This window comes from Bos taurus, chromosome 3 (assembly GCF_002263795.3).
Source record: "Bos taurus isolate L1 Dominette 01449 registration number 42190680 breed Hereford chromosome 3, ARS-UCD2.0, whole genome shotgun sequence".
NCBI classification, from domain to species: domain Eukaryota; kingdom Metazoa; phylum Chordata; class Mammalia; order Artiodactyla; family Bovidae; genus Bos; species Bos taurus.
In genome coordinates, this window is record NC_037330.1 from 102,655,029 (window position 1) to 102,678,607 (window position 23,579).

General features: G+C 49.0%; 2 protein-coding genes and 1 non-coding gene across 4 annotated transcripts; 1 reads left to right on the forward strand and 2 right to left on the reverse strand.

Moving 5' to 3' along the window:
• Positions 1 to 124: 124 nt before the first annotated feature.
• Positions 125 to 4,088, reverse strand: CDC20 (cell division cycle 20). 2 transcript variants are annotated; one of them, XM_005204731.5, is made up of 11 exons: positions 3,994 to 4,088; positions 3,633 to 3,821; positions 3,370 to 3,518; positions 3,187 to 3,283; positions 2,898 to 3,026; positions 2,601 to 2,797; positions 2,396 to 2,490; positions 2,030 to 2,258; positions 1,747 to 1,872; positions 732 to 849; positions 125 to 382 (listed from the first exon to the last, which is right to left on the reverse strand). In XM_005204731.5, the coding sequence occupies exons 2-11, from the start codon at positions 3,811 to 3,813 to the stop codon at positions 204 to 206; spliced, it is 1,500 nt and encodes a 499-aa protein (XP_005204788.1). In that variant the 5' UTR covers positions 3,814 to 3,821; positions 3,994 to 4,088; the 3' UTR covers positions 125 to 203.
• Positions 4,089 to 9,311: 5,223 nt separating this feature from the next.
• MPL (MPL proto-oncogene, thrombopoietin receptor) lies at positions 9,312 to 23,076 on the reverse strand. Its single transcript, NM_001192663.1, has 12 exons — positions 22,998 to 23,076; positions 22,700 to 22,832; positions 22,177 to 22,355; positions 21,383 to 21,681; positions 20,587 to 20,749; positions 20,095 to 20,221; positions 15,140 to 15,318; positions 14,835 to 14,977; positions 12,362 to 12,521; positions 12,073 to 12,169; positions 9,950 to 10,037; positions 9,312 to 9,744 (listed from the first exon to the last, which is right to left on the reverse strand). Exons 1-12 carry the CDS (start codon positions 23,074 to 23,076, stop codon positions 9,457 to 9,459), a joined length of 1,935 nt encoding a protein of 644 aa, NP_001179592.1. The 3' UTR covers positions 9,312 to 9,456.
• LOC112446077 (U6 spliceosomal RNA) lies at positions 16,207 to 16,310 on the forward strand. Its single transcript, XR_003034155.1, has one exon. It is a non-coding gene; the product is annotated as a U6 spliceosomal RNA (small nuclear RNA).
• Positions 23,077 to 23,579: the final 503 nt, after the last annotated feature.

The window sequence follows — 23,579 nt, forward strand, 5'->3', positions numbered from 1 at the left end:
CCAGCCTGTCTGCAAACAGGAGGGATGGTCAAGGTGCCCACAGGATGGATGTTTCTAGCTCTCTGATCATAGTAGGGAGGAGCCTCTGGGAAGGCTGCTGGCTGGGACAGAGGTCGTGCCAGAAGAGAGGGAGATGTGACTTTATTAGAAAAGTAAAAAACAACAAAAAACAAACCCCACAAAACACTGTGAGGAGTTGGTCCTCAGCGGATGCCTTGGTGGATGAGGCTGCTTTTGGCCGCGCTGGCCTTCTCCCGCTCCCGCCGCCGGGCAGGGTCCAGCTCAAAGCAGCGCCACAGTCGCAGGGTCTCATCTGCTGCTGCGGATGCCACTGTAGCCCCATCTGGGCTCATGGTCAGACTGAGCACCCGGGCTGTGTGACCTGGGATGTGAGGAGGAAAAAAGTGAGAGCAATACATAGGATGGTAGGTACCTACAAGCCCTCCAATTTTGAGAGTTTTTGTAACGTTAATTGAGATAATTAATAATTCACATACTATAAAATTCATCCTTTTAAAGCATATAATTTATTGGTTTATAGTATATTCACAAAGTTGTGCAACCATCACAATGATAATTCACTCCATAAAGACAGTCACTCCTCAGTACTCTCTCCTCCCAGCCTCTGGCAACCATTAATCCGTTTTCTGTCTCTGCATTGCTTCTACTGGACATTTCATACAAATAGTCATACAGTGTGTGCCCTTTTGAGTTTGTCACTTAGCACCTACCTTTCAGCTCAGCCACCTTGGCCATGGTTGGGTACTTCCAAATAACCAGCTGGTTCTGGGCAAAGCCGTGGCCTGAGATAAGCTCCTTGTAGTGGGGAGACCAGAGGATGGAGCACACCTGCGTACAGGAAATGGCACGGGCATGACACACACAGAGCCAGGACTACTCAAATCACAACCGCATCCACCGCGGTGTTAGGCACTCCCAGAAGCTACAGACTCAGACTTGAATGACTGTAGTCCTTACAAAACCCTTTTGAGAGTTAGAATTGTTAACCATTTTACAGATGAGGAATCAGTTGGAAGGACGTTCAGTACGTTGTCTAAGCTCACACACAAATTAAGTTGAACTCTGGCTCCAGAGCCTGAGGCTCGAATAAAGCAAAGTCTGCATGTACTGGGCAGGGGGGTGTCAGGAGAGGAAGCTGCAGCACTTGTAGGGAGACCCACCTTTGAGCTAGGGCCTCAGATATCATTCTAAAACATTTGGATTATACACTGTAGGTAATTGGGAGCCCTTGCAGGGCTTGCGGAGGACAAAAATAGACTACCCAGACCAATATAGAGGACAGACTGGAAGCGATAAAAGACCAGTGCTGTGAGTCTCCACAGGAAGAAGGATGAGGCCGAGGGGAGGGGACACATGTGAATGATACTCTGAGGGAAAACTGACTTATCTTGGTGACTAGGTGAGGAAGATGAAAGAGTCTTACTTGTTCTGATTTCTTAGTATCCTTTTCAAATAGCAGAGGAGGAACACACATTTCAGGGAGGCAAGGGGAAGCGACGAGTTTAATTTGGGACATACTAGTGTGGTGCCACGTTATAGAACATGGGGTTAGAGACAGACTGGCTGTGGACTGTTGAAAATGTGTGTCTGGAGTTCAAGGGTGACATCTGAGCTTGGAGATCATGCCAGTATTGCGTCGGTGAAGCCATTGGAGGGGAGGAGGTTGCCCAGGAAAGCTATACAGAATAACACATCTGGGAGTGAGGCTGGAATAATGAAAACTACCTGGGAATGGGCATCCACGGCACTCAGACAGGCCCCAGAGCAGACGTTCCAGATACGAATGTGTCGGTCACTTGTGCCCCCGCCAGTTGCCAGGACGTTGGACTGCCAGGGACACCAAGCTACAGCCTAGGTGGGATAAAGGTGAAGTCAGCAGGTACTAGAGCAAGACAAGGAGTTATCGGGCACACAGATTAACTCAGTCCACTTTCACCATCCCATGTCCTCTTAACAGTCCCCAGGTTCTAGGTGAGAGTGCAGAGGCCCGGCCCAGCCCCACTCTCACCTTGACAGCCCCTTGATGCTGGGTGAAGGTCTGCAGAGGAACCCAGCCGCCCTCTCCAGGAGCACTAGGCCACACGTTGACCAGATTGTCGTTGCCGCCACTGGCTAGATGCCTTCCATCCGGGGCCCAGCGCAACCCACACACTTCCTGGCTGTGGCCACTCAGCGTGGCCACATGGTGTTCCGCTACCCGAACGTCATGGTGGTGGATGTGGCCGGAGCGTGAGCCACTGCCGGAGGAGAGAAGGGAACCAGGTCCTGCAGCAGTGCCAAACAGGTGGCAGGCCAGAGCTGCTTCTGCACAGTGTACAGTCCAGGGAGAGGGGGCCAAAATCTGATTTTTTAACAGATTAGCAAAGCCACTGACCTGGACAGGATATAGCTATTCCAACAGAGGGAGCCCACTCGGGCAGAATGACTGGTCATGTTTCGAAGCCGTTTCTGCTGTTGCACATCCCATAGCTACAGAGAGAGAAGACCATGAGGATCAGGACTTGGCATTAACATCGTCCTGCTGGGCAAGCCCCCTGGGTCTGGGGACAACAGAGCTGCAGCACCAGGACAAGTCTCACCTGCACCTCGGCACTGCTGGTGCCCACAGCCAGGTAGTTGCCCTCTTTGATCCAGGCCACAGAAGATATATAGTCCCCAGGCTGCTCCATTTGCAGCAGCTGCAAAATGTCACCAGTGCTAGCACTCCACAAGTATACACTGTTGTCCAAAGCCACAGCCAGCACATTCCCAGAGCTCCAATCCACAAGGTTCAGGTCTGCCAGAGGGGGAAGGGAAGAGCATGAGCTGTCTTGTTTGCCTTGTCCCTCTCTCTCCCTCTTTCTCCATCCGCCGGACAAGGAGAAGACTGCACTTACAGTAGTCATTCCGGATTTCAGGGGCATCCAGGATGCGGTCTGGCAGGGAAGGAATGTAACGACAGGTCTTCCTGCTGGAGCCCGGCGTGGCCTTCTGGCTATAGAGTACTTTTAGTCTGTTCTGGTAACCTGTGGCAACAGAGTGGGTCTAGACACCGGGAGGATTGACACTTGCGCATGCCTTTAGCCAGGAAGGCCAGATAAGCACTTCCTTCCCCTCAATCTTAGGTGGAAAAGGCAGACAGCCATCTCACCCACCCTGAGCCCTGGGGATAGAATGACGTCTTACCCTCTGGGGCATTTTGTGGTTTTCCACTGAGCCGAAGGATCTTGGCTTCCTCCATGTCAAAACCGTTCAGATTCAAAGCCCATGCTTTCTGATGTTCCTGGCACATAAGGGTGGGGATGAGGTGGCGGTATTATCTAGATTTCACAGACCAGTTTCCTGCCAGAAGTCCCCTGGGACACATACCTTCTTGGTGGGCGTCTCACTGTTGTCAGGCTGGTTCTCCTTGCTCAGGAGGAAGCTAGCCACCTCCATCTGGGAAGCATTGCGATGGGGGATATAGCGGTCACCGCCAGGTTTGCTGGGAGTGGTCTGAAGCTTGGAGCTGGATTTGCCTGGGACAGGGGGAGGGAAGCCAGACTGTCAGACCCGACTCAGGGGGAGGAGGCGTGAAGGCTGCTTCAAGCCCTTGCCCTCCCCTCCCCCGCGAACCGCCGCACCCTACTGACCGGGAGTTCGGCCTGGGGTCCTGCCGGCGCTGTGGGATCGGTTGGCTGCCCGCATAGGCGAGGGGGCCGGCCCCGCGGCTTCCTTCGCTTTGCGCTGCCAGCGCGCAGGGGGTGCATTGGGGATGGGTGTATCCAGCTGCAGCAGCGAGTGCAAGTCACTCTCGAACACGAACTGGGCCATGGGAACGTCTGGAGCGAGAGGGTTCCTTGCAGGGGCTGCCTGCTGAGCCCCAGAGTAAGATAGGCGACCGTGCTCTGGGGCGGCCGACCACAGTCAGGACCACCCTGGCCGCAGCCCTTCCCGGCGCAGCACCCTCGGCCGCGGTCCCAGACCGGTTCCCTTAGTCCAGCCGTCTCTCACCGTCAGTTTAGAGCAGGTTCCGATCCCAGACCGGCTTTAGCAGTGAGGACTTGGACAACTTAAACTCGCCGCTCCAAGCACTCATTGGCTCCTTCAAAATCCAACCGTCGCAACAGTCGCCCTAGCCCATTGGCCTCCACGGCACAGGGGGCGGGTCTTCCGGCGGAAGCTCCAGATCTCACGAGAGTCCAGCAGGCGAGCGGGATTTGAAGGCAGCGTCTACGCCACCAGGTGTCGGGAGACGCGGCGGGATGGGGCGCGCCTGGGGGCGGGGCCTGCGCTGGCTGCTTTCCCCTATTGGTTTCATTCATTCCTCAGTCTCCCCCGCACCCGTCCTTCACGCTTCATGCTTGAGGATAGTTTTTATGATACGAAGTGCGGAACTTGGTGGAATGCCCTAAAGCACTTAGCCTGTTTAGAGAAGGCAGTGTAAGGCAGTGGCCGACCAGCCGGACCGAAGGCAGGCAGGCGGGTTGGGAGTGGGGTGCTGCAGGCGTTGATTGAGAAACTTAGACGAGAGAAGGCCGGAGCGTCCATTGTTAGCTTAGTGCTTGAGGGAACACTACTAGAAGGAAGAAGTGCCTGTGTTTGTTTTCAAAAACTGTTTTGTTTGCTGTTGTTTAGAAACAAGGAAAATGAGGCTGAAAGAGGGGTGAATTCCTTTTTTCTTATCAAGAAAAAAGATCAGGATTCAGACCTGCCCATCTGGGAGATAAGATTGGATAGCCCTGTGAGGGAAACTGGGGCTGACCCCTATGGAGCTCAAGAGATGTCAGGATTTTTAGAGATCCACGAGTCTAATCTGCGCATGGTGCATCTCCCCATCCCAGCAACGCACCTGTATTTTACAGATGAAGAAACCGCAGCCCCGAAGGATTTGTGCAAGGTCACATGCTGGTGGGAGTCCAGATCTGACTCCTGTTCAATAGAGTGCTCTAACAGTGACTTCAGTGAATTGTATGACATACTTAGAGCTGAAGCAGCAATCATAAAAATGATAATGGGCACCATTTACTGACCATCTGCTAACTATGATGTTTAAAGAGTTTACGTACATTACTGCAGGTAATCCTTAATCCCATAAGGCAGAAACTTTATTCCCTTTTTACAAAAAAAAAAAAAGAAACCAGATCAGGGAAATGTTCGAAACTTGCCCAAAGACACACAGCCAATAATAATTAGTGGAGCCAAACTAACTAACCTCAGAATCTAACCATATTCTACACTGTCCTAGAAAAAGGCTAGGGAAAAACAAAAATCAATTGTTAGCCTAAAATCAGTTCTGATGATGACAGAAAAAATTTTGGAGTTTTCACCCAAATGATATTGTTATTATCTTTAATTTTGAAGCATTCATGTTATCTCTTTCCAGTTACCTTGGAAAACAAGGATTTATGTGTCCTAGGGTTGGAAATGGGGCGTCCCTGAGCCCTAGAGGACATAAAAGGAGTCAAGCTGGTCAGGGCCATAAATGTTAAGCTAAGGAGTTTGGACTTTTATCTGCTAGGCATTGTGGAGTCAATGAGAGTCTCTAAAGGCATGGCCAGCAATTTGCAGTTTCTGGAGGGTCACCGTAGAGGAAAAGAACAACAGGGTAAATAAGGGTACAACTTCAGGGAATTTGAACCTTGAAAAGTAAAGGAATGACAGGGCTTCTTTGGTGGCTCAGTGGTAAAGAATCAGCCTGCTGGTGCAGGAGACACTGGTTTGATCCCTGATGCAGGAAGATCTCACATGCCATGGAACAACTAAGCCTGTGCACCACAACTACTGAGCCTGTGCTCCAGAACCCAGGAGCTGCAGCTACTGAGCCCACACGCCACATTACTGAAGCTTGAGTGTCCTAGAGCCTGTGCCACAATGAGCAGCCCGTGCACTGCAGCTAGAGAGTAGCCTCTCTGTGCAACTACACAAAAGCCCCCACAGCAACAAAGACCCACCACAGCCCAAAAATTAAGTAAAATTATTTTTTTAAAAGACAATTAAAAAAAGGACTTTAATTTAAAAAATAAAAACAAAGGAATGGCAGAAGCCAGTGGAAACTGTACTGACATGGACCTTGAAGTAGGAGGAATTCTAATATGCAAAATAGTCGAGTGGTGACAGAAAAGGTCAGAGTTGGCTATTGAGAAATAAATCATGGGTGACCTTGGAGAGAAAGGGATCAGGGGAGGGGGTGCTCGGGTTTCCTTTGGAAGGGGTTGCAGAAAGGAGGGTGGGGAGAATATGGAGGCAGCAAGCATGGGCTACTTGTATAAGAAATTTGAGAGTGGGAAAGAGGGCAGTTCATGGGAGCTGGAGGGAATGCCAGCACTAAGATCCTATGCATCTTTTATTTAAAATTTTTATTTTTGGCTATGCTGGGTCTTTGTTGTTGCCCAAGGGCTTTCTCTAGTTGTAGAGGAGGCTACACGTCGTTGGGTCACCTGAGCTTCTCATTGCAGTGGCTTCTCTTGCTGAAGAGCAGTCTTGCTAAAGAGCAGGGGCTCTAGGGTGCTTGGACTCAGCAGTTGTGGTGCACAGGCTTAGTTGCCTCGAGGCATGAGGGATCTTCCTGGACCAGGAATCGAATCAGTGTCAACTGCATTGGCAGGTGGGTTCTTATCCACTGGACTTACAGGGAAGTCCTGCCTATGAATCTTTGAAGGTGAAGGCAAAAGAGCCAGAGGAGATAGAAGAGGACAGGCAATGGCCTGTTGGTAGAGCAAAGTATCTGGATACCTGATGAGCTGCTTAGATAAGGGAACTCTTACCTAAAGGACCTGAGGGAGAGGGTATGGAGGGAATAAAATATAGGTAATATTCACGGGGTGGAACAGTCCAGTTGGGATAATAATAAAGATAACTCTGTAAATGCTGAGTATTTACTGTGTGCTTGGCATTGTATTAACACTTTTAATTCTCACATAGCAAAATAGTAGAAGAGAATAAGATCGGTTCTAAAGAGCCAAACTAAAGATTTAGAGGTAAGGAGTGAGATGAACAGGAAGATCAATTTGGAGGCAACATACAGGCTGGATTGAGGGAGAGAGACTGGAGGCAGAGGCCGTTGGTAGAGGCTGTAATAATAGCTCAGTGAAGATGGAGAAGAGGATACAGAATTTGGTAAGTAAAAGGGGTTAAGGACATGATGGCTGAATTGGTGTAGAGGCGAGAGTTTCAGTGGTTTGGTTCTTAGTCCTAGTTTTGAGTCCCTAGGAGTCGAGTTGGAGCCTTGAATGTGGCTTGGGGAAGGAAATATGGAAAGTGAGTATACTAGGTGTCATCATTTGTCCCGTCCAGGGCCACATTCATCCTGCTCTGCTCTGTGCCCTGTGAGGCTGACTTATATGGCCTGCGTCAGTGGACTCCCCTGGGCTCTGGTTTCTGTTTGTATTTCACCAATAGGAGGATGTTATGGGTTAAATTGTGTCCCTCACCCCCAAATTTATATGTTGGATACTTAAGTCCCAGTACTTCAGAGTGTGACCTTATTTAGAAATAGAGTCACTCCAAAATATAATTAGTTAAGATGAGGTCATTTGGGTGGGTCCTAATCCAATATGACTTTCATCCTTATAAAATGGAGAAGTTTGGACATACACACAGGTAAAGGGAGAACGCCATATGAAGATGAAGGCAGAGATGGAGGAGAGGCCTAGGAACAAGTCTAGGAACACCAGGAAAGCCCCAGAAGCTAGGGGAGAGGAATGGAACAGATTCTTCCTTACAGCTTTCAGAGGCAACCAACCCTGCTAAAACCTTGAATTTCTAGCCTGCAAAACTATAAGACAATAAATGTCTGTTGTTTGTGGTATTTTGTTAGGGGGGTGCTTGCAAACTAATACAGAGGGGGTCAAGGGGTGGTGTTGGAGGGAGGGGGAGAACAGGCAGGAGCTGTTTGTTCCCCGGGCTCCATTACTGTTGCATCCCCACAAGCTGGCTGCAGCTCTCTGCCACAGCTCCTGCCAGGCAGCCTTCTCTGTAACCACTCTCTCCCGGGACCCCTTGATACCCAGGGTGGGGAGGGGTGGGCCCCACCTCCCAGTTGTTGTTAGCCCCAGGACACTGCACTATTCCTTGATGTTTTTACTGAATCCTGCCCCATCTTTGTAAATATGCCCTATATTAAACTCTCATCCAGATACCCAGGTTGAGTGTGTGTGTGTCATCTATTTCTGCCAAGACTCTGACTGATACAGTGGGTATGTTTGGAGTCAGCAAAAAAATACCATTTGTTTGAGAATTTGAATGGGTCAGGGAATCTATAATCAGAATGGCCTAAGCATATTTACCACTGCATATGAATGGCATAGAGGATGAGAGAGGTTGGCATGGGATGAGGTGGCATTGTCCAGAAAGATTTCCTTCATTTAGAAAACATTTATTGGAGGCCTTCTATCGTGAATCAAGCACTACTCTAGGTGCTAGGGGGTAGGGGAGGTGGAAGGCAAATGAATCACAGCCCTTGCCCTGAAGGAGCTCACAATCTAGTAACAGGAGACAGACATGTAAACAGTTATTTGCATAAAGCATTACAGGTGCTATAGTATAAGTCTGGGCTGAAGATAAGAGCTTTAGAACGGTCAGCATGTAAGAAAGGCTATGAGAGCAGATGGGTTGGAGACTTAAGAACTGCCTCTTAAGTGACTGCAATAATTAAGGAGTGGACGACATGCCAAGATAAGAGATTAGGAAGGAATAATTACTATAGTCTAGTCTAGATATCTCAAACACTATGTCTTAGTCGGCACTATGTTGGCAGTGCTGCTGACATCAATCCGGGACCCTCTTTCAGTATGCTTTACTTAGACTATCTCACTAAATACTCTTTACAACTCTATAGCATTCTGTATTATCCCTATTTTATAGATGAGAAAATTAAGGCTCAAAGACTTTGAGTTATTTATTCAAGGTCACACAGCTAGCAAGTGGGAAAGATAGGAATTGAACCTAGCTCTGACTCCACAAAGTTTATGCTGTCAACTATCAGTATACTCAGAGAAGCCCAAGCAGAGCCAGGAGAGATGGTGATGCATGCAAGCCATGGAGGAGAGAACTTAAAGGCGAAATAAGTAGTCACCATGACAAATGCCAACAGAGAGATTAAACACGTTGAGGATTAACAATATCTGATTGGATCTTGTGATGAGAAAGCTTGAGGTGAGCTTTGCCTGAGTAGTTTCATTAGCAGAGTGGTAGCAGGGGAATAAATTGAAGCAGTCTGAAGAGCAAATGGGAGTTGGGAAGTGGAGACTCCTTTTCAAGGACTTTGGCATTAAAGAGCAGAGAGAAAGGAGGTGAAATTTAGAGGGGCTTAGTCAAGTAAGCCTTGCCTGAGGAGAAAGAGTCCCAGATGGATGCCAGCAGCAGTGGTGAAAGATCAGTGTTATGAAGTGCAGCCAGAAGGGCAGACAACAGGAAGGACGTGAGATCTGAGATGGTTGTTGGGATGGGATGGGTTAGGGAGTTCAGGAGGGAGAGCTAGAGAGTTTGGATCTGTCCAGGGTACTGGGAGCGAGGGACCTGCCAGCAGCTGAGTGGTAAGTAGGAATGGTTGGCGATGTGAGTGGCACAGTAGGACCCTGGCTCAGCCATTGGTGGGCACACAGACAGGGGCATGGTCCCCAGGCAAGAAGGCTGCAATCCTCGGTAGTCCAATTGGGCCTGGGAGGAACACAGGGGCAAGGGAGCCTTCTCTGAGGATCTAGGTAGAATTTCAAGGAGGCTGGGTTCCACTTCCTCATAGACATCTGAGACTGCAGCCTTGGGCTGGGAGAGATGGGGGGAAAGGGGTCTGGATTAGAGCAGGTCCTGTGGGAGCAGGACCTGGACTGTGCAGAAAGGAGGGTTGGGCTGGAGGTAGGGCCCAGGGATGGTATATTTGTGGGCCAAGGGCCTTGGAGAAGTTGTGTGATGGGACAAGGAGCTCTAAGCAGGGCTGGTGGTGGGCAGTGGTATGGGGAGGTGCACTCACCGGACTCAGGGCTGCAGTATCCCTAAGGTACTGGCCAAGGACCCGGTGTAGGTCTGGAAGTGAGGGCCACAGGGCATGCCTCAGGCTCCTTGAGGAGAAGGAAGAGAAGGACACTGGGCTGTGGGAGTGAATTAGGAGGGGGGAGAGAACACTGAGGTGTGTGGGGAGAGGCAGTGAGGTGCGGGAGTAAGCTTGAAGAGGTAAGAGGAAGGTAGAGGAGCCCTCAGGTGGTGGGGTGAAGTCAGTGGTGTGGAGGCTCAAAAAAGCAGTTTGAGTGTCCTCAAACATTCTTGCCTCAGGGTCTTTGCACTTTGTATTCTCTCTGCCTGGAACATCGACTCATTTCCTCATTTTACTTAGGTTTCTGCTCAGATGTCATCCCGACAGAGAGGCCTTCTCTGACTACCCTGTCTAAAATAGAACCACCTCCCTTCCCCATCACTCTTTGTCTCCTGCTCTGTTTATTATTCTTTATAGTACTTGACTTATTGTATATTTATTAGAATCTTATTTTATATATATATATATATAATGTAAATCCATGAGAGCAAAGAGTTTGTCTATTTGCTAACTCTTGGATCTAAAGGGTATAGAACAGTATCTGACCCATAATAGATTCTCAAGAAATTAGTTGAATGAAGAGAACTCGTGGGGGCTTTTATTAAGTTACTGGGGAAGATGCTCTCCCTAGAACAATGTGGGTTAAGGTATGCCAGGGGAATCTCCAGTTCCTTAGGCTCATATTTCCACAAGGAAGGATTTTAGCTGAATGACCTTCGGGCCTCTTCTTTGTTTTTTTTTTAATTGAGCCTCTTCTGTGACCACATTTTTATCTCTCCAGGGGAGGAGTGATGTATCTGGTAAACTGGGGGAAAGGAACTGGGTACACCGGGGCCAGCAGTGCAGCCTCCCTCTTCTCCCTCAACCTTTTAGCTGGATCCGGATACAGGCTACATCCCAGTCTGCTCCTACATTAGAGAGGATTAAAAGCTCAAAGACGAGTTCAAGGAGAGATGTGAGCCCCAAAGAGGGGCATCTAATCCAGCCTAGGGCCATCAGAAGAGGCCACCTGGAGGAGTCACCTTCTGAGCTGAGTCCTCAAGAATAAAGAGATGTTACCAAAGGACTGAGGTGGTATGGAATCTATCCTTTATGTTTATAACTTCCAGTGACATTTATCCTCAGCCTTAGTCTCTCCACATAAACAACTCATTTATTAACAGCATTTATTTAAGGGTGTGCTATCTGGCAGGCACTGTGCTGAAGATTTAAGGATGACCACGTAAGGCACAGGGAAGACATATAAAGAAATGAATGCAGTAAAATGCTTCCTGCACTATGAAAGAAGTCTGTATTGGGGCACGAAGAGAGTAGCCAATAGGGGAGGGTCAGGAAAGGTTTCCTAGGAGTTGGTGAAGAAAGTTATTTAAAGATAAATGGGTGTTAGTCATCCAGGGAGGATATTCCTGGCAGTGGGGACATTATGTTCAAAGGCACTGAGAAGTAAAACCACTGGACTTGTGGAGGAAATCACCGGCAGTGTGGCAAGGCTGATGCGCAGGGTGGGAGCTGGAAACACTGGCAGGGGCACAGCCTTGCTTGTTTTCCTAGAGCCTGGACTTTATCCTGGGGAGCTAACAGTGAAACTTAAGGAAGTGGAGTGACAAGTTCATGTGCGCCGTTTTAGAAAGATTATTCTGGTGGCTGTGTGCGGCTAGATTGGAGGCAGAAGGGGCTCCCTTTTGGTGAGTCCGGTAGTTCCTGCAGGGCTAGAGAAAGGGTGCTGTTTTTGAGTGAGGTTTAGGAGGTGGAATGACAGGACCAGACTGGATAATGGGGAGGGAGGCGCCCAAGTGGTCTGGCTTGGGTGACAGGTGGACTTGTTACTGAGATGAGGAGCCAGAAGGCAGGGCTGTTTGAGGTGTCCCGCAGAGTGGACACGTTCGAGTGTAAGGAGGCGGTGGGACTCCCAGGGAAGACGTGCGGGGAGCGGCAGATACCACAGGTCTGGATGTGAGATTGCCTGGAGAGCGGGCGTCATAGAGTGACCAGAGGATGCTTCTTTAGGGGCCGCCGGCCTTGCCCGGATCACACCCCCGTCTCCCACCTGGCCGGAGCGGTACCTGTAGTGCTCAGGAAATTGCCACCTCAGCAGCAGCAGGCCCAGGAGGGCGCTGACGCTCAGGACCAGGAGCAGAGCAGTCACCAGGAAGATCCAGACTAAGGGACAAAAAGCAGTCAGCCCTCAGGGGGAGGCGCCTGGCCAGAGCCCTGCCCGCAGGTCCACCAGCCCCACCCACTTGCTGTCCCGGGGCGCCGGGTAGGTCTGCACAACCTCAGCCTGGTGAGGTCGGAGCCCCGCCCCTCCACTCGCGCAGCCGCAGAGAGCCTTTGCCCCTGCCCGGCCCTCACCCGTCTCCGAGGCCGTCTCCACCCTCACTGGGTCGGACCAAGAGCTCCAGGGACCTTGGAAGGTGGGGCCGTGGAGCCTGGCGCGCAGCTGTACGCGGTAGCGGGAGCGCGGGCGCAACTCCAAGGTCTCTCCCTGAGCCCCAAGAGGTGGCTCCAGCACCTACGCAAAGGTGCAAGCGGGTGGTCAGGTCCCCGTGGGACGGCGTTGGGGAGAACTCGGCCTCTGTTTGACCCCAATCCTACCGCCTTGAATCCCCGGGGATTCCTCCAAAGCGCCTCACTGGCAGAAAACACGCATCCCCGGCGGAAACTGGCTGGAGAGAACACTCGGACGGAGAGCCTCGCCCTGCCTGGCGTGGTACACCCCTGACACACTGACTCATCTACACACAGAACTACTCATCCTGACACATACATACGATCCATCGGCAGACATCCGGTACACACACACTGACCAGGGGGTGAGGGAAACCCCGGACACACTCAGATACTCATAGCCGTGTAAGTGAAGTTGCTCAGTCGTGTCCGAGTCTTTGCTACCCCATGGACTGTAGCCGACCGGGCTCTTCGGTCCATGGGATTTTCCAGGCAAGAGTACTGGGGTGGGTTGCCATTTCCTTCAGCGGATCTTCCCGACCTAGAGATCGAACCCGGGTCTCCCACGCCCGAGCTACCAGGGAAGCCCATAGCCATGTAAATCAGGCCACAAATAACATCCTTTCAGTAGAGGATGCCAGCACTGTGCTAGGTGCTGGGGGTACGAGGAGAGTCCAAGAAGAGGGAACAAACATCGCGTATACCAGCAGGAAGACATTATTAACTTGATCAGTAGTAAACATTTATGAATTGCTTGTGACAAGCCAAGCCTTGGGGTAGGCATTGGGGAAAAAGAAAAACAAGGTCTCACATGTCTTATGAAGAAGACATCCAAACAAGTAAATAGTTACAAGAAGTAATGAGTGCAGTAATAACAATATAAGTAAGGTACCACAGAGCCCTCAAAAGAGTGTTAAGCTGACTGAGTTGCTTGATTGTGGGTTACAGAGTGTTCTGTGTACCAAGGGCATGCATAGGTGGGCTAGAGGGTCAAAGATAAAACAGTGGTAGTAGAGACGTGAGGCCTATTAGTACAATAAACTCAACTAAATTGTTGATAGAGGGAAGGGGCAAGGGAGAAGGAGAGAAGAGTCAAGAATAATTCCAGGCTGAAGTAACTGGGTTAAGTGTTGGTGCCATTGTCACGGACAAGGAACAGGAGAAGTAAGTTTGAGGAAAAAATGCTGTATTTTTCGACTTTATTAAGTTCAACAATAGCCAGAACTTATGAATGGTAATGTCAGAATTGTAGTTACCCCGGAGGGTGTGTATGTGTGACCAGAGGGCATAAAATACTTCTGGGGTACCAGAAACAACCTTTCTCTTCATCTGGGTAATGGTTACATGGATGTATACACATGTACAAATTAACCAATTGTATATTTAAGATTTGTGTTACTTTATGTAATGTATACCTCAATAAAAAAGTAAAAAAGTCTGGGGAAGAAAATGAGTTCAGTTTTGGATATACTGAGTCTGAAATGTTCTAGGGGGCTTTTAGGTAGAACTGTCTAGTAAGAAGTCATATATACCTGTGGTCAATGAGAATAAAAGTAGAGAAAGAAACTAATATTTAATGTCTACTGAGTGCCTTCTATCTACCAGGCAATATGCTAAGTATCTATATATTTAATTTTTACTATAACTCTGGAAAGTACATAGCTTTATCCCCATTTCACCAGTGAGGAAACTTAGACTTTTCAGAAGTTTAGGTAATTCACCTATGGTATGGAAGTTATTTTCCACATAGGTGTTGGAATGAGTTTGGGATGGTTAATGTATAGTCATTGAAAACATGGAATCGAAGCACTCACCTAGGGAGAACAGCTAGATGTCGGTAAAGAATCTCCTTCAATGCAGGAGACCTGGGTTCTATTCCTGGGTCAGGAAGATCCCCTGGAGAAGGGAATGGCTACCCATTCCAGTATTATTGCCTGGAGAATTCTATGGACAGAGGAGCCTGTCGGGCTACCGTTCTTGGGATTGCAAAGAGTTGGATACAACTGAGCGACTAACTCTTTCACAGAAGAAAAGAGTCTAGGATGGGACTGCAGGAAGCACAACCTATTAAGGAAGTGTGGAAAAGAAGAGCCCGGGAAAGAGTGAGGAGGTTCAGTCAGAGAAGTGGTAGGAGAATCAGGAGAGAATGATGTCCCAAAAGCAAAGGGAAGAGAACATTTTAAATGGGCATAGTCAGCAGTGTCACATGTCAAAGAGAGATTAAGATACCAGTTGAATCAGATAGAGATAAACAGCCCAGACAGAGATACACATGAGTATACAGTGATATCTTGGTTATCACTCCTGATAACAAACATCCTGAAACTCAGAAATACCCCGAATATGAGGTCTGGGGTCATTTGTAACTTGACTGTACCTTCCAGTCCTGATGGCCTTCTGCTGTGTATCGGAGCTGATAGCAGGTTTCTTGGGCTGCCCAGGCTGATGGATGCTGCCATTCCAGTTCCAGCTGCCCGCTGGAGACCTCCCTCCAGTGCAAGTTTGGAGTAGGGATGAGCACTACAGGGATGTCACCAGGGACTGGCCTAAGCCCTTCTGTGCATGAGACATCATGTCACCGGGGCCATGGGTCAGAAGTATCAGAGCTGGTGATCCTGGGCATGGGGTCAGACAAGGTAGGGGTGGGAACTGTGTGGGAGGAGAAGGGAAGAAAGTCCTTACCAGCCTGGTGGATCCAGAAAGGGGAGCCCAGGTAGCTGTGAACAGCACCCTGGGCTGTGGTCACCTCCACAAGGATGTGAATAGCACTGTTATTTTGTGACTTGAAGTGGCAGCGGGAGAACTGGGAGGACTGTGATCCTGAGTTTTTCTCCTCTTCACACTTCTCCCAGACGGGGTCCCTACAAATCAGGCAAATAGAGTCATTTGATTCAATGCCTGCTTCAGAGACTAATCCAGTCTCACAGGGAATTCGATTATAATCTAACTTGTTCCTTGGACAGGCCTCCAGGGCTTTCTCTCTCATGCTATGTATTTTTTTCTGAGGTTTGCTTTGGAGTTCAGCCTCTTCTTTTTAATAAAGAGGTAGGGACTTCCCCGGTGGCCCAGTGGCTAAGAATCTGCTTTCCAATTCCGGGGGTGGGGGCGTTGATCCCTGGTTGGGGAACTAAGATCCCACATGCCACCCGGCAACTAAGCCTGTGAAGAGCAAATAGAGAAAAAGCCCAAGTGCTGCAACAGAGACCCAGTGCAGCCCCCCCAAAAAAAAGCAAGAGCTAGATGAAATAGGGAAATTACATGGGCTACAGAGTTCAGGTCTTGGCTTATTGGTGTAAAACTCTGGGCAAATTACTTAATTTTCATCTTTTCCTCAGTTTCCTCATTTGTGAAATGTGTCAATAATGCCTACTTTGAATGGGATTGTTTCAAAGAGTAAAGCAAAACATATTTATGTTCTGAATCTGTTCTCATTAGGCAGCCTTCTTAGTCACCTCAAAATGCTATTTTACTAACAAATTATTGCGACAGTCTCCTAACTAGCTTTTCTGCCTCTGTTTCTGTCACTCCCTTCAATTTGTTCTCCACACAGCAATCAGAATTTAGACCCAAAATGTTGATCTGATAATGTCCAGAATATATGTCAAAGCTATCCCTTTATTTTGACTTTTATTCTTGCCACATTAGATGAAACCATTATCTGCTGCCTGGATTAAGGCATATTTCTAAATGGTGATCCTGCTTCCACTCTTACTTCTTTTTAATTGCACAGAGAAACATCTTTTAAAAATGTAAACACTTCAGCAGCACATATGCTAAAATGGGAATGATACAGAGATTAGCATGGTCTCTGGGCAAGGATGACATGCAAATTCATGAAGCATTTCATATTTTTTAAAACGAACTTATGGTTGCCAGGGGCAAGGGATTGTTAGGGAGTTCGGGATGGTCATGTGTACACTGCTATGTTTAAAATGGGTAACCAACTAGGAACTGTAGTATACTGCATGGAACTCTGCTCAGTGTTACGGGGCAGCCTGGATGGGAGCAGGGTTTGGGGGAGAATGGATACTTGGATATACGTACGGCTGAGTCCCTTTGCTGTTCACCTGAAACTATCACAGCATTAGTAATTGGCTGTACCTCAATACAGAAGAAAAAGTTTAAAGTGAAAAAAACGTGAACCGTACGGCGTCACATTGCTGTTTAGTCGCTGTGGTGTCCGACTCTTTGCTGGCCCCATGGACTGCAGCCTACCCGGCTCTTCTGTCCAAAGGGTTTCCCAGGCAAGAATACTGGAGTGGGTTGCCATTTCCTTCTTCAGGGGATCTTCTTGACCCAGGGATTAAACCCGCATCTCCTGCATTGGAGCTGGATTCTTTACCTACTGAGCCACCTGGGAAGCTCATATCATATCACTCTTGCTTAAATCCTTCCATGGCTCCCCATCCCAAATAAAACCCAAACTCCACCCCAGAGCCTATAGGACTTCATATGGTTGAGTTCCTCCCTGCCTTGCCATTCTCATCTCCTACAAGTCTCACACAAGGTGATGACCCTTCACCCACACGGGCCTTTTCTCTGTGCTGCAAACATACCAGATCCACTGTCTGTGCAGTTCACCTTGCCCTGGATTGCCCTGCCTCTAGATCTCACGTGACTCGTTTCTTCTCACCACTTGGGTCTCAGCTCATCTGTCACCTCCTTGGCAAGGCTTTCTCCATCCACTCATGAAATTAACACCCACCCCCACCCTTCCACTTAGTTTTTATCATTTAACCTTGCTCCTTTCTTTCTTGTTGGCCTCCCCCCATTCCCCTCCCCCAACTAAAATGTAAGTCCCCACAATGCTGGAAGCTTCTCTGTTTTTTCACTCTATCCCTGGGGCCTGGTACATAGTCACCTTCAAGAGTTGTTTGTTGAACAAATAAATCCTGTCTCCTTCCTGGTTATAACCCCTAAATAGCTAGCTATTACTAAAATCATTTACCATTTTATGTATTTTTATGTTTACTAGGTTATTCAACAAATAATTTATACTATGTGCTAGGTACTATGATAGACCCTATGAATACACAGAGGAAGAATTTTCAAGGAGCTGTCATTTCATTGGGAAAGGGAGAAAAACAAACAGATGATATTTTTCTGTGATGTGCACAGGCTGGCTTAGGAGTAGCAAGGAAGATCATCTAACCCAAACGCGGAGGGTCAGAAAATAGTTCTTGTACAAGGCAGTGCTGAGAATGAGTCTTGGACTATAAATAGGACAAGCAAAGGGTACAAACAGGCATCCCAGGCACATGCTTGTGCACAGATAAGAGATATGGTACTTTGGGGGAAACTCTAAGTGGTGCAGAAAGTTTTTAGCACAGAGGGCTTGGTGGGGAGTGGTAAGTGTGGGCAGATCAAGGTCACAGGTGGCCTTAATGCCTTTCTAAGGAGCTTGAACTGAATCTTGCAGCAATGATGGAGACATTCAAGGATTTTAAGCAGAGAACTGTCATCACTAGCTTTGTACTTTAGGAAAGTCTCTCTAACTGCAGTTTGTGAGAAAGGATCTGTGAGGATGGACTAGAAGCAGAGAAATTTATTAGGACAATGTCATGGAATTTTCCATGCAAAGTGATGAGGATCTGAAAGCAGGATTGTGGCAGTGCGGGTAGAGAGAAACAGATGGATTCAAAGAGGGTACTGAAAAGGTAGAAATGACCAGAGTTTCTGATTGGATGTGGAGGGTGTAGAAAAGGCAGAAGTTCAGGGTGGAAAAGTGAGTTGATGGCAGGATGGACAAGAAGAGGAGGAGCAGGTTTTGACAGAGAGTATGTGAATTCAGTTTTGCCACCCTTTCATTCATGGCCCTCTTCATAGTATGGAAATCTATACAGCTATTAGAAAGAATGAGTTACATCATTACAGATGTCCAAGACATATTTTTAAGTAAAAAAGTAAGTTAAAAAGAAGTAAGTTAAAATGAATCATACATATAATGTGATCCAATTTATATTGAAAATTAAATATTATGTTTGCTGCTGCTAAGTCGCTTCAGTTGTGTCTGACTCTGTGCGACCCCATAGACGGCAGCCCATCAGGCTCCCCCGTCCCTGGGATTCTCCAGGCAAGAACACTGGAGTGGGTCGCCATTTCCTTCTCCAGTGCATGAAAGTGAAAAGTGAAAGTGAAGTCGCTCAGTCATGTCCGACTCTTTGCGACTCCATGGACTGCAGCCCACCAGGCTCCCCCGTCCATGGGATGTAAATGCATAGAAAACTGGAAGAATACACTAAAACTGTTAATGGTTTTTTTTCATCATTCAATCATTTTTTATTTTTAACTGAGCACTTACTCTGTTCTAGGCCCCATGGTAAGTGAGAATACATTGGTGAGTAAAAGCAGACACTGACTTTGCCCTGATGGATCATGTTTAGTTAAGATCAGCCTTTCTCAACGGAGCTCTGAGAGAGAATTTTGTTATCAATCAAATAACCATGTGAGGTATAAATGTAAAATTATAACTATGTTAAGTATTTAAGAAGGAGAGGTACACGGTGCAACAAGGATATATAATAGTGCCACTGGATCTAAGAAGGCAGGTCAGGGGAGGTGACATGTGAGTTTCGATCTGAAGGATAAGTAGAGTTTAGGTCAAGATAAACAGGCTGGGTAAACAACATGTGCAAAGATTCAGAGGCAGGAGGGATTGTGGTAGGTGAGAGGGAATGAAAGTAGGCCAGTATTGGAGCAAAGAGCACAGAAGGCAGCATGGAATAAGATAAAGTTGAAGGCACAGATACGGGCTGAGTCTTTTAGAACTTTACACAGTCACAATAGAATTCTTTTCTTTGTCCTAAGATCAGTGAAAGCTATGGATCTTGGATGAGTTTTAAGCAGAGAATGTTGCATTTATTTTTCTGCTTTCAAAAACTCACTTCAGCTCCTGTGTGGAGAATGTTTTGGAGGATCCAAGAGGTGATCAGTTAGTAAGTCTTCTCAGTAACCAAACTCAGAGAAGAAGACAGCTTGTACTAGGGTGATAGCTGTGATGAACAAACATGGACAGATCCTAGAGATGTTTAATAGGTAAAATCAACAAGACTTGGTTATATATTAGATGTGAAGGAGGTGACGGATCAGTGAGGTGTTTGGTGGGAATGCTTGACGACCAGGTGAAGTTTTGATTGGATCCAACAGATAGTGAAAAGTTGCAGTACATATTTGGAGAAGGAAATGGCAACCCACTCCAGTGTTTTGCCTGGAGAATCCCAGGGACAGGGGAGCCTGGTGGGCTGCCGTCTATGGGGTTGCACAGAGTTGGAAACAACTGAAGTGACTTAGTAGCAGCAGCAGAAATAGCAATACATATTTGAGTAGGAGAAAGCCATGCAACATTTAAGAAAGCTCAGTTTGTCAACAGCATGCAGGGGCGGGTAAATTGGAAGTAATAGAGAATGTAGGCTGTTGTAATGGTCCAGGTGATATGATTACACCAAATCAAACCAATGCATTCCCAGGGGGTGAAGAGATGTTGAAAGGATACAATACCCATTGGCGGATGAGAGCATGGAGGGCCTTTGGTTTGGAGAATAAGGAAGGGGACTGAAGAGGATCAAGAACAATCTCTCCTTTCTTTCTGCAGAGTTGTGCCTCTCTCCCATGACATCAATCAGCGGTTCTCTTCTCACCTGTCTCTGGGGCAGCACCGTGCCCTGCTGTGGTAGAAGAAACCTTGGGAGCTGGCATGGTCCTGTTGTTGCCACTGACAGGTAACATTCGTCAGGTCCAAGGTAAAGCATTGTAGTCCAATTTCCCCTGGGATCAGAGAAGGAGAGATCCCCTGGAGGAGGGTGTGGCAACCCACTCCAGTATTCTTGCTGGAGAATAGAGGAGCCGGGTGGGCTACAGTCCATAGGATCGCAAAGACTGAGCATGGATGTGGAGAAAGAAGCCCTATCAGAGCCCACGTGCTCCTACTCCATAGGGTATCCAGATCATCTTTACACACATAACTTGAATGTTTGCTCCTATCCTTTCTTCTCTCCTTGAATATAGTCCATCCTGCGCAGTAGCAAGTTTGAGATCATCAGGAAGGACCATGGTTCTCTGAGCTTCTATATCTAGCCCAGGCATCTCTAGAGATCTTTTCTATCTCCTCCTCTACTCCTCTGTTGACTCACCTGCATCACCAGGCAGGTCCACAGTCACTGGGAGGGACCAAGATCCCCAGGAACCACGGAGAGAGACCCCATCAGGTTGGCTGCGTAGCTGGAGCCAGTAGGAGTTACCAGGCTGGAGTCCTGAGATGAGGCAGCTGCCACCCTTCGTTGTCAGAGATGGAGCCTTGGGAGAAGAATCCCAGCCTCACAATCTAGGTCTGCCTCTCAGCCAAGATAGCCTCCATCTCTTATATTTGAAGCCCCACAACATGCCTGTGGAGAGACACTCAGTTCTTCACTGGATATGATACGTGCACAGACTGGGGGCCAGGTCTGTGGGTTTCAGGTGGAGTTCAGGGTTTTTTAGGTTTCCCTAGTGGCTCAGACAGTAAAGAATCTGCCTGCAAGGTGGGAGACTCAAGTTTGATCCCTGGGTCAGGGAAGATCCGCTGGAGAAGGAAATGGCAGCCCATTCCAGTATTCTTGCCTGGAGAATTCCACAGACAGTGGAGCCTGGTCGGCTATAGCCCACAGGGTTGCAAAGAGTCAGATACGACTGAGTGACTGATACTTTCACTTTCAGGGCTTTTTAGGGAAACCCCCACTAACTTGGGGACCTGAAGCGCTCAGTTGTGTTGGTCTGAATGACCTAAAGTGGGAGATTCCTAAATAAACATGGCTTCTGAGAACTAATCGGAGCCTATGCTAGCTCTCCAAGGGCCAAACCAGTCTGGAATGCCCAAAGCATGGCCTGTCCTTTCTTGGGGCAAAATTGAGGGTAAGAGATAGGAGGTGGAGCAGAAGAAGGCCAGGGTACCTCTCTAGTTGGGGAGGTCTGCTCCGGTCCAGTCTGTTGAGGCATCATGGGCTGTGAACATGGAGACGGGTCCAGGGCTGCCGCTAGGTTTGGCCTCCGCTGAGCTGGGCAGCAGGTTTCTGCAGACAGCAGCTGTGTGACTGTGGCGCCACTGGAGTTCCTGGGGTCCTTGGGGCCATAGCGGAGTTCATGCCTCAGAAATTCATTGATTTCGGGAGCTGGGGCCTCCCAGCTGATCTGAAGTTCCCCTGGCTGGCTCCCACCCATGGCCTTGATGAGACTGGGGGGAGTTGGCAGGCCTAAGGGAGAGACAGAGCACATCAGAACTCTTTGGGTGCTGCAGTCTACAGCTCAGCCCGTGGACTGTGGAGAGGGGTGCTGGAGGCTGGGGTGAGGGCAGCCCCTGGGGCAGGGGCAGGGAGGCTCCTTATCCTGTTCTGCACCACCAGTGGGTAGGCTCAGTGCTCCTCAAGAGCAGGGACCCCTCCTCATCTGTGCGTCCTTGTCCTGATTTCCAGTGCCTAGCACAGGGCAGGAATTCTGTAACTGATGAATGAGTAAGCCAATGAATAGGTTAATGATGGGAAGGTCAGGGTGTCTCTGGTGTGAAACGAAGTCTAGCTCTGGACGCCGAGGCTAAGAGGAATGAGAAAGAGGGGCTCGAGGTGCCTCTGGGAGTCTGGTAGTTGGGGGGCACCCGTGTCATCTTGAAAGAGCACAGCTCGGTCTGATTCCAAGAGCTGGCCCGAGGGTGGCAAACAGAGGGGCCAGGTTGACAGGAGGATGCTGCTTACCCACGGCATCCACAGAGAGCACCCGCTGGGTCAGATTCTGGTTCAGAAACACGTTCTTCACCCAGAGGTGCAGTTGAGAGAAGAGGCGAACTTCAGCCTGGGCCGGAAACTGGCACACGTAGCGGGTTCTAAAGGGCATCACATGCTGGGAACTCAGGGGGCAGGTGCGGGGCTGCTCCCTGTGGGCACAGGAGAAGTCTGGGCTACCTACACGCTCACCTGTCCAGCCCTGAGGACCCAGGTCTGGGCCCAAGCCCGACTGCTGTTTCCATTACCGCCATTTCTCTTCTCAGCGCCTGGGATGGGTGGGATTAGGGGGTATGTAGGGGCTGGAGCTGGCTGTATCCAAAGCACCTCTGTTCATTAAGTGGCTACTTCGGTCTCGTACTTGGACTAGTCCTCTGACAGGGCCAAAGGCAGGGAAGCTGCTGGAATAGGGCTCAGCTGTAGTATGCACAGGACAAATACAGGGGAGTGGTATATACACGATACACATATGTGATACATATGATACAACACATACCCCGGATAGGCATACAGCAGCTGATACATTTCACTGGGCGCTCCCTCTTCCTCATCCCAGAAGCAAGTGAGGTCCTCAAAGGTTCGAGAGAAACAGTTCAGGGACTCTGAGTCCGAGGCCAGCGAGGAGACATCTGAGGAACAGCTGGTGAGTTGGGCTCCTGGTCCTCCCCGGCATGTTTGTGGGCAAGAGTAGGGGACCAGTGGGGGCCTCCCACTTTGCACTTCCCTCCCCACTCCGCCCGCCCAGGGCTCCATCTTCCTGGGTATGGGTGTTTGCTACCCTCCACACACCTCACCTTGGCTGGTGACTTGTGCCAGGTATTGGGGGACCGGGAGGAGGTAGGAGATGACCGCCAAGAGGGCCCAGGAGGGCATCTTCTCCGGCACTGTGTGCCTGCCTCAGCCCATCCTCCCTTCAGGAAGCTGGGCCCCAGTCCCCTCCCAGGCCAGCCCCTCAGGTTCCTGTCAGATACAGCCCCACGTCCTGTCCCTGTCCCTGCCCTTGTGGGGCCCATCCAGACCACACTGGGGCTGGGGGCCAGGGGAGGGGGCGTGGGAGTGGGCAGGAGGGAAGGGGGAATTTGAAAGGGAGGATACAGGCCTTTCATCAAGAGAGAGATGGGGGATTGCGTTGGTTTTTTTTTGACCACGTACCAGAAGCAGAGTAAGCCTCTGTGTTGGTCCGCGTTCACTGCTGGCGAAGGCGTATTGTGAGCACGGAGAGCGACACTTACTGAGTGTTGTTCACTGCTGACACGTGTTAGGCACTTTTTATCCCCTGATTCAGCCTATCCTCATAATAGTCTTATTATTTCCATTACAGTGATGGGGAAGCTGGAGACGCAGATGAATTGCACATTTGCCTAAGGTGACGCACC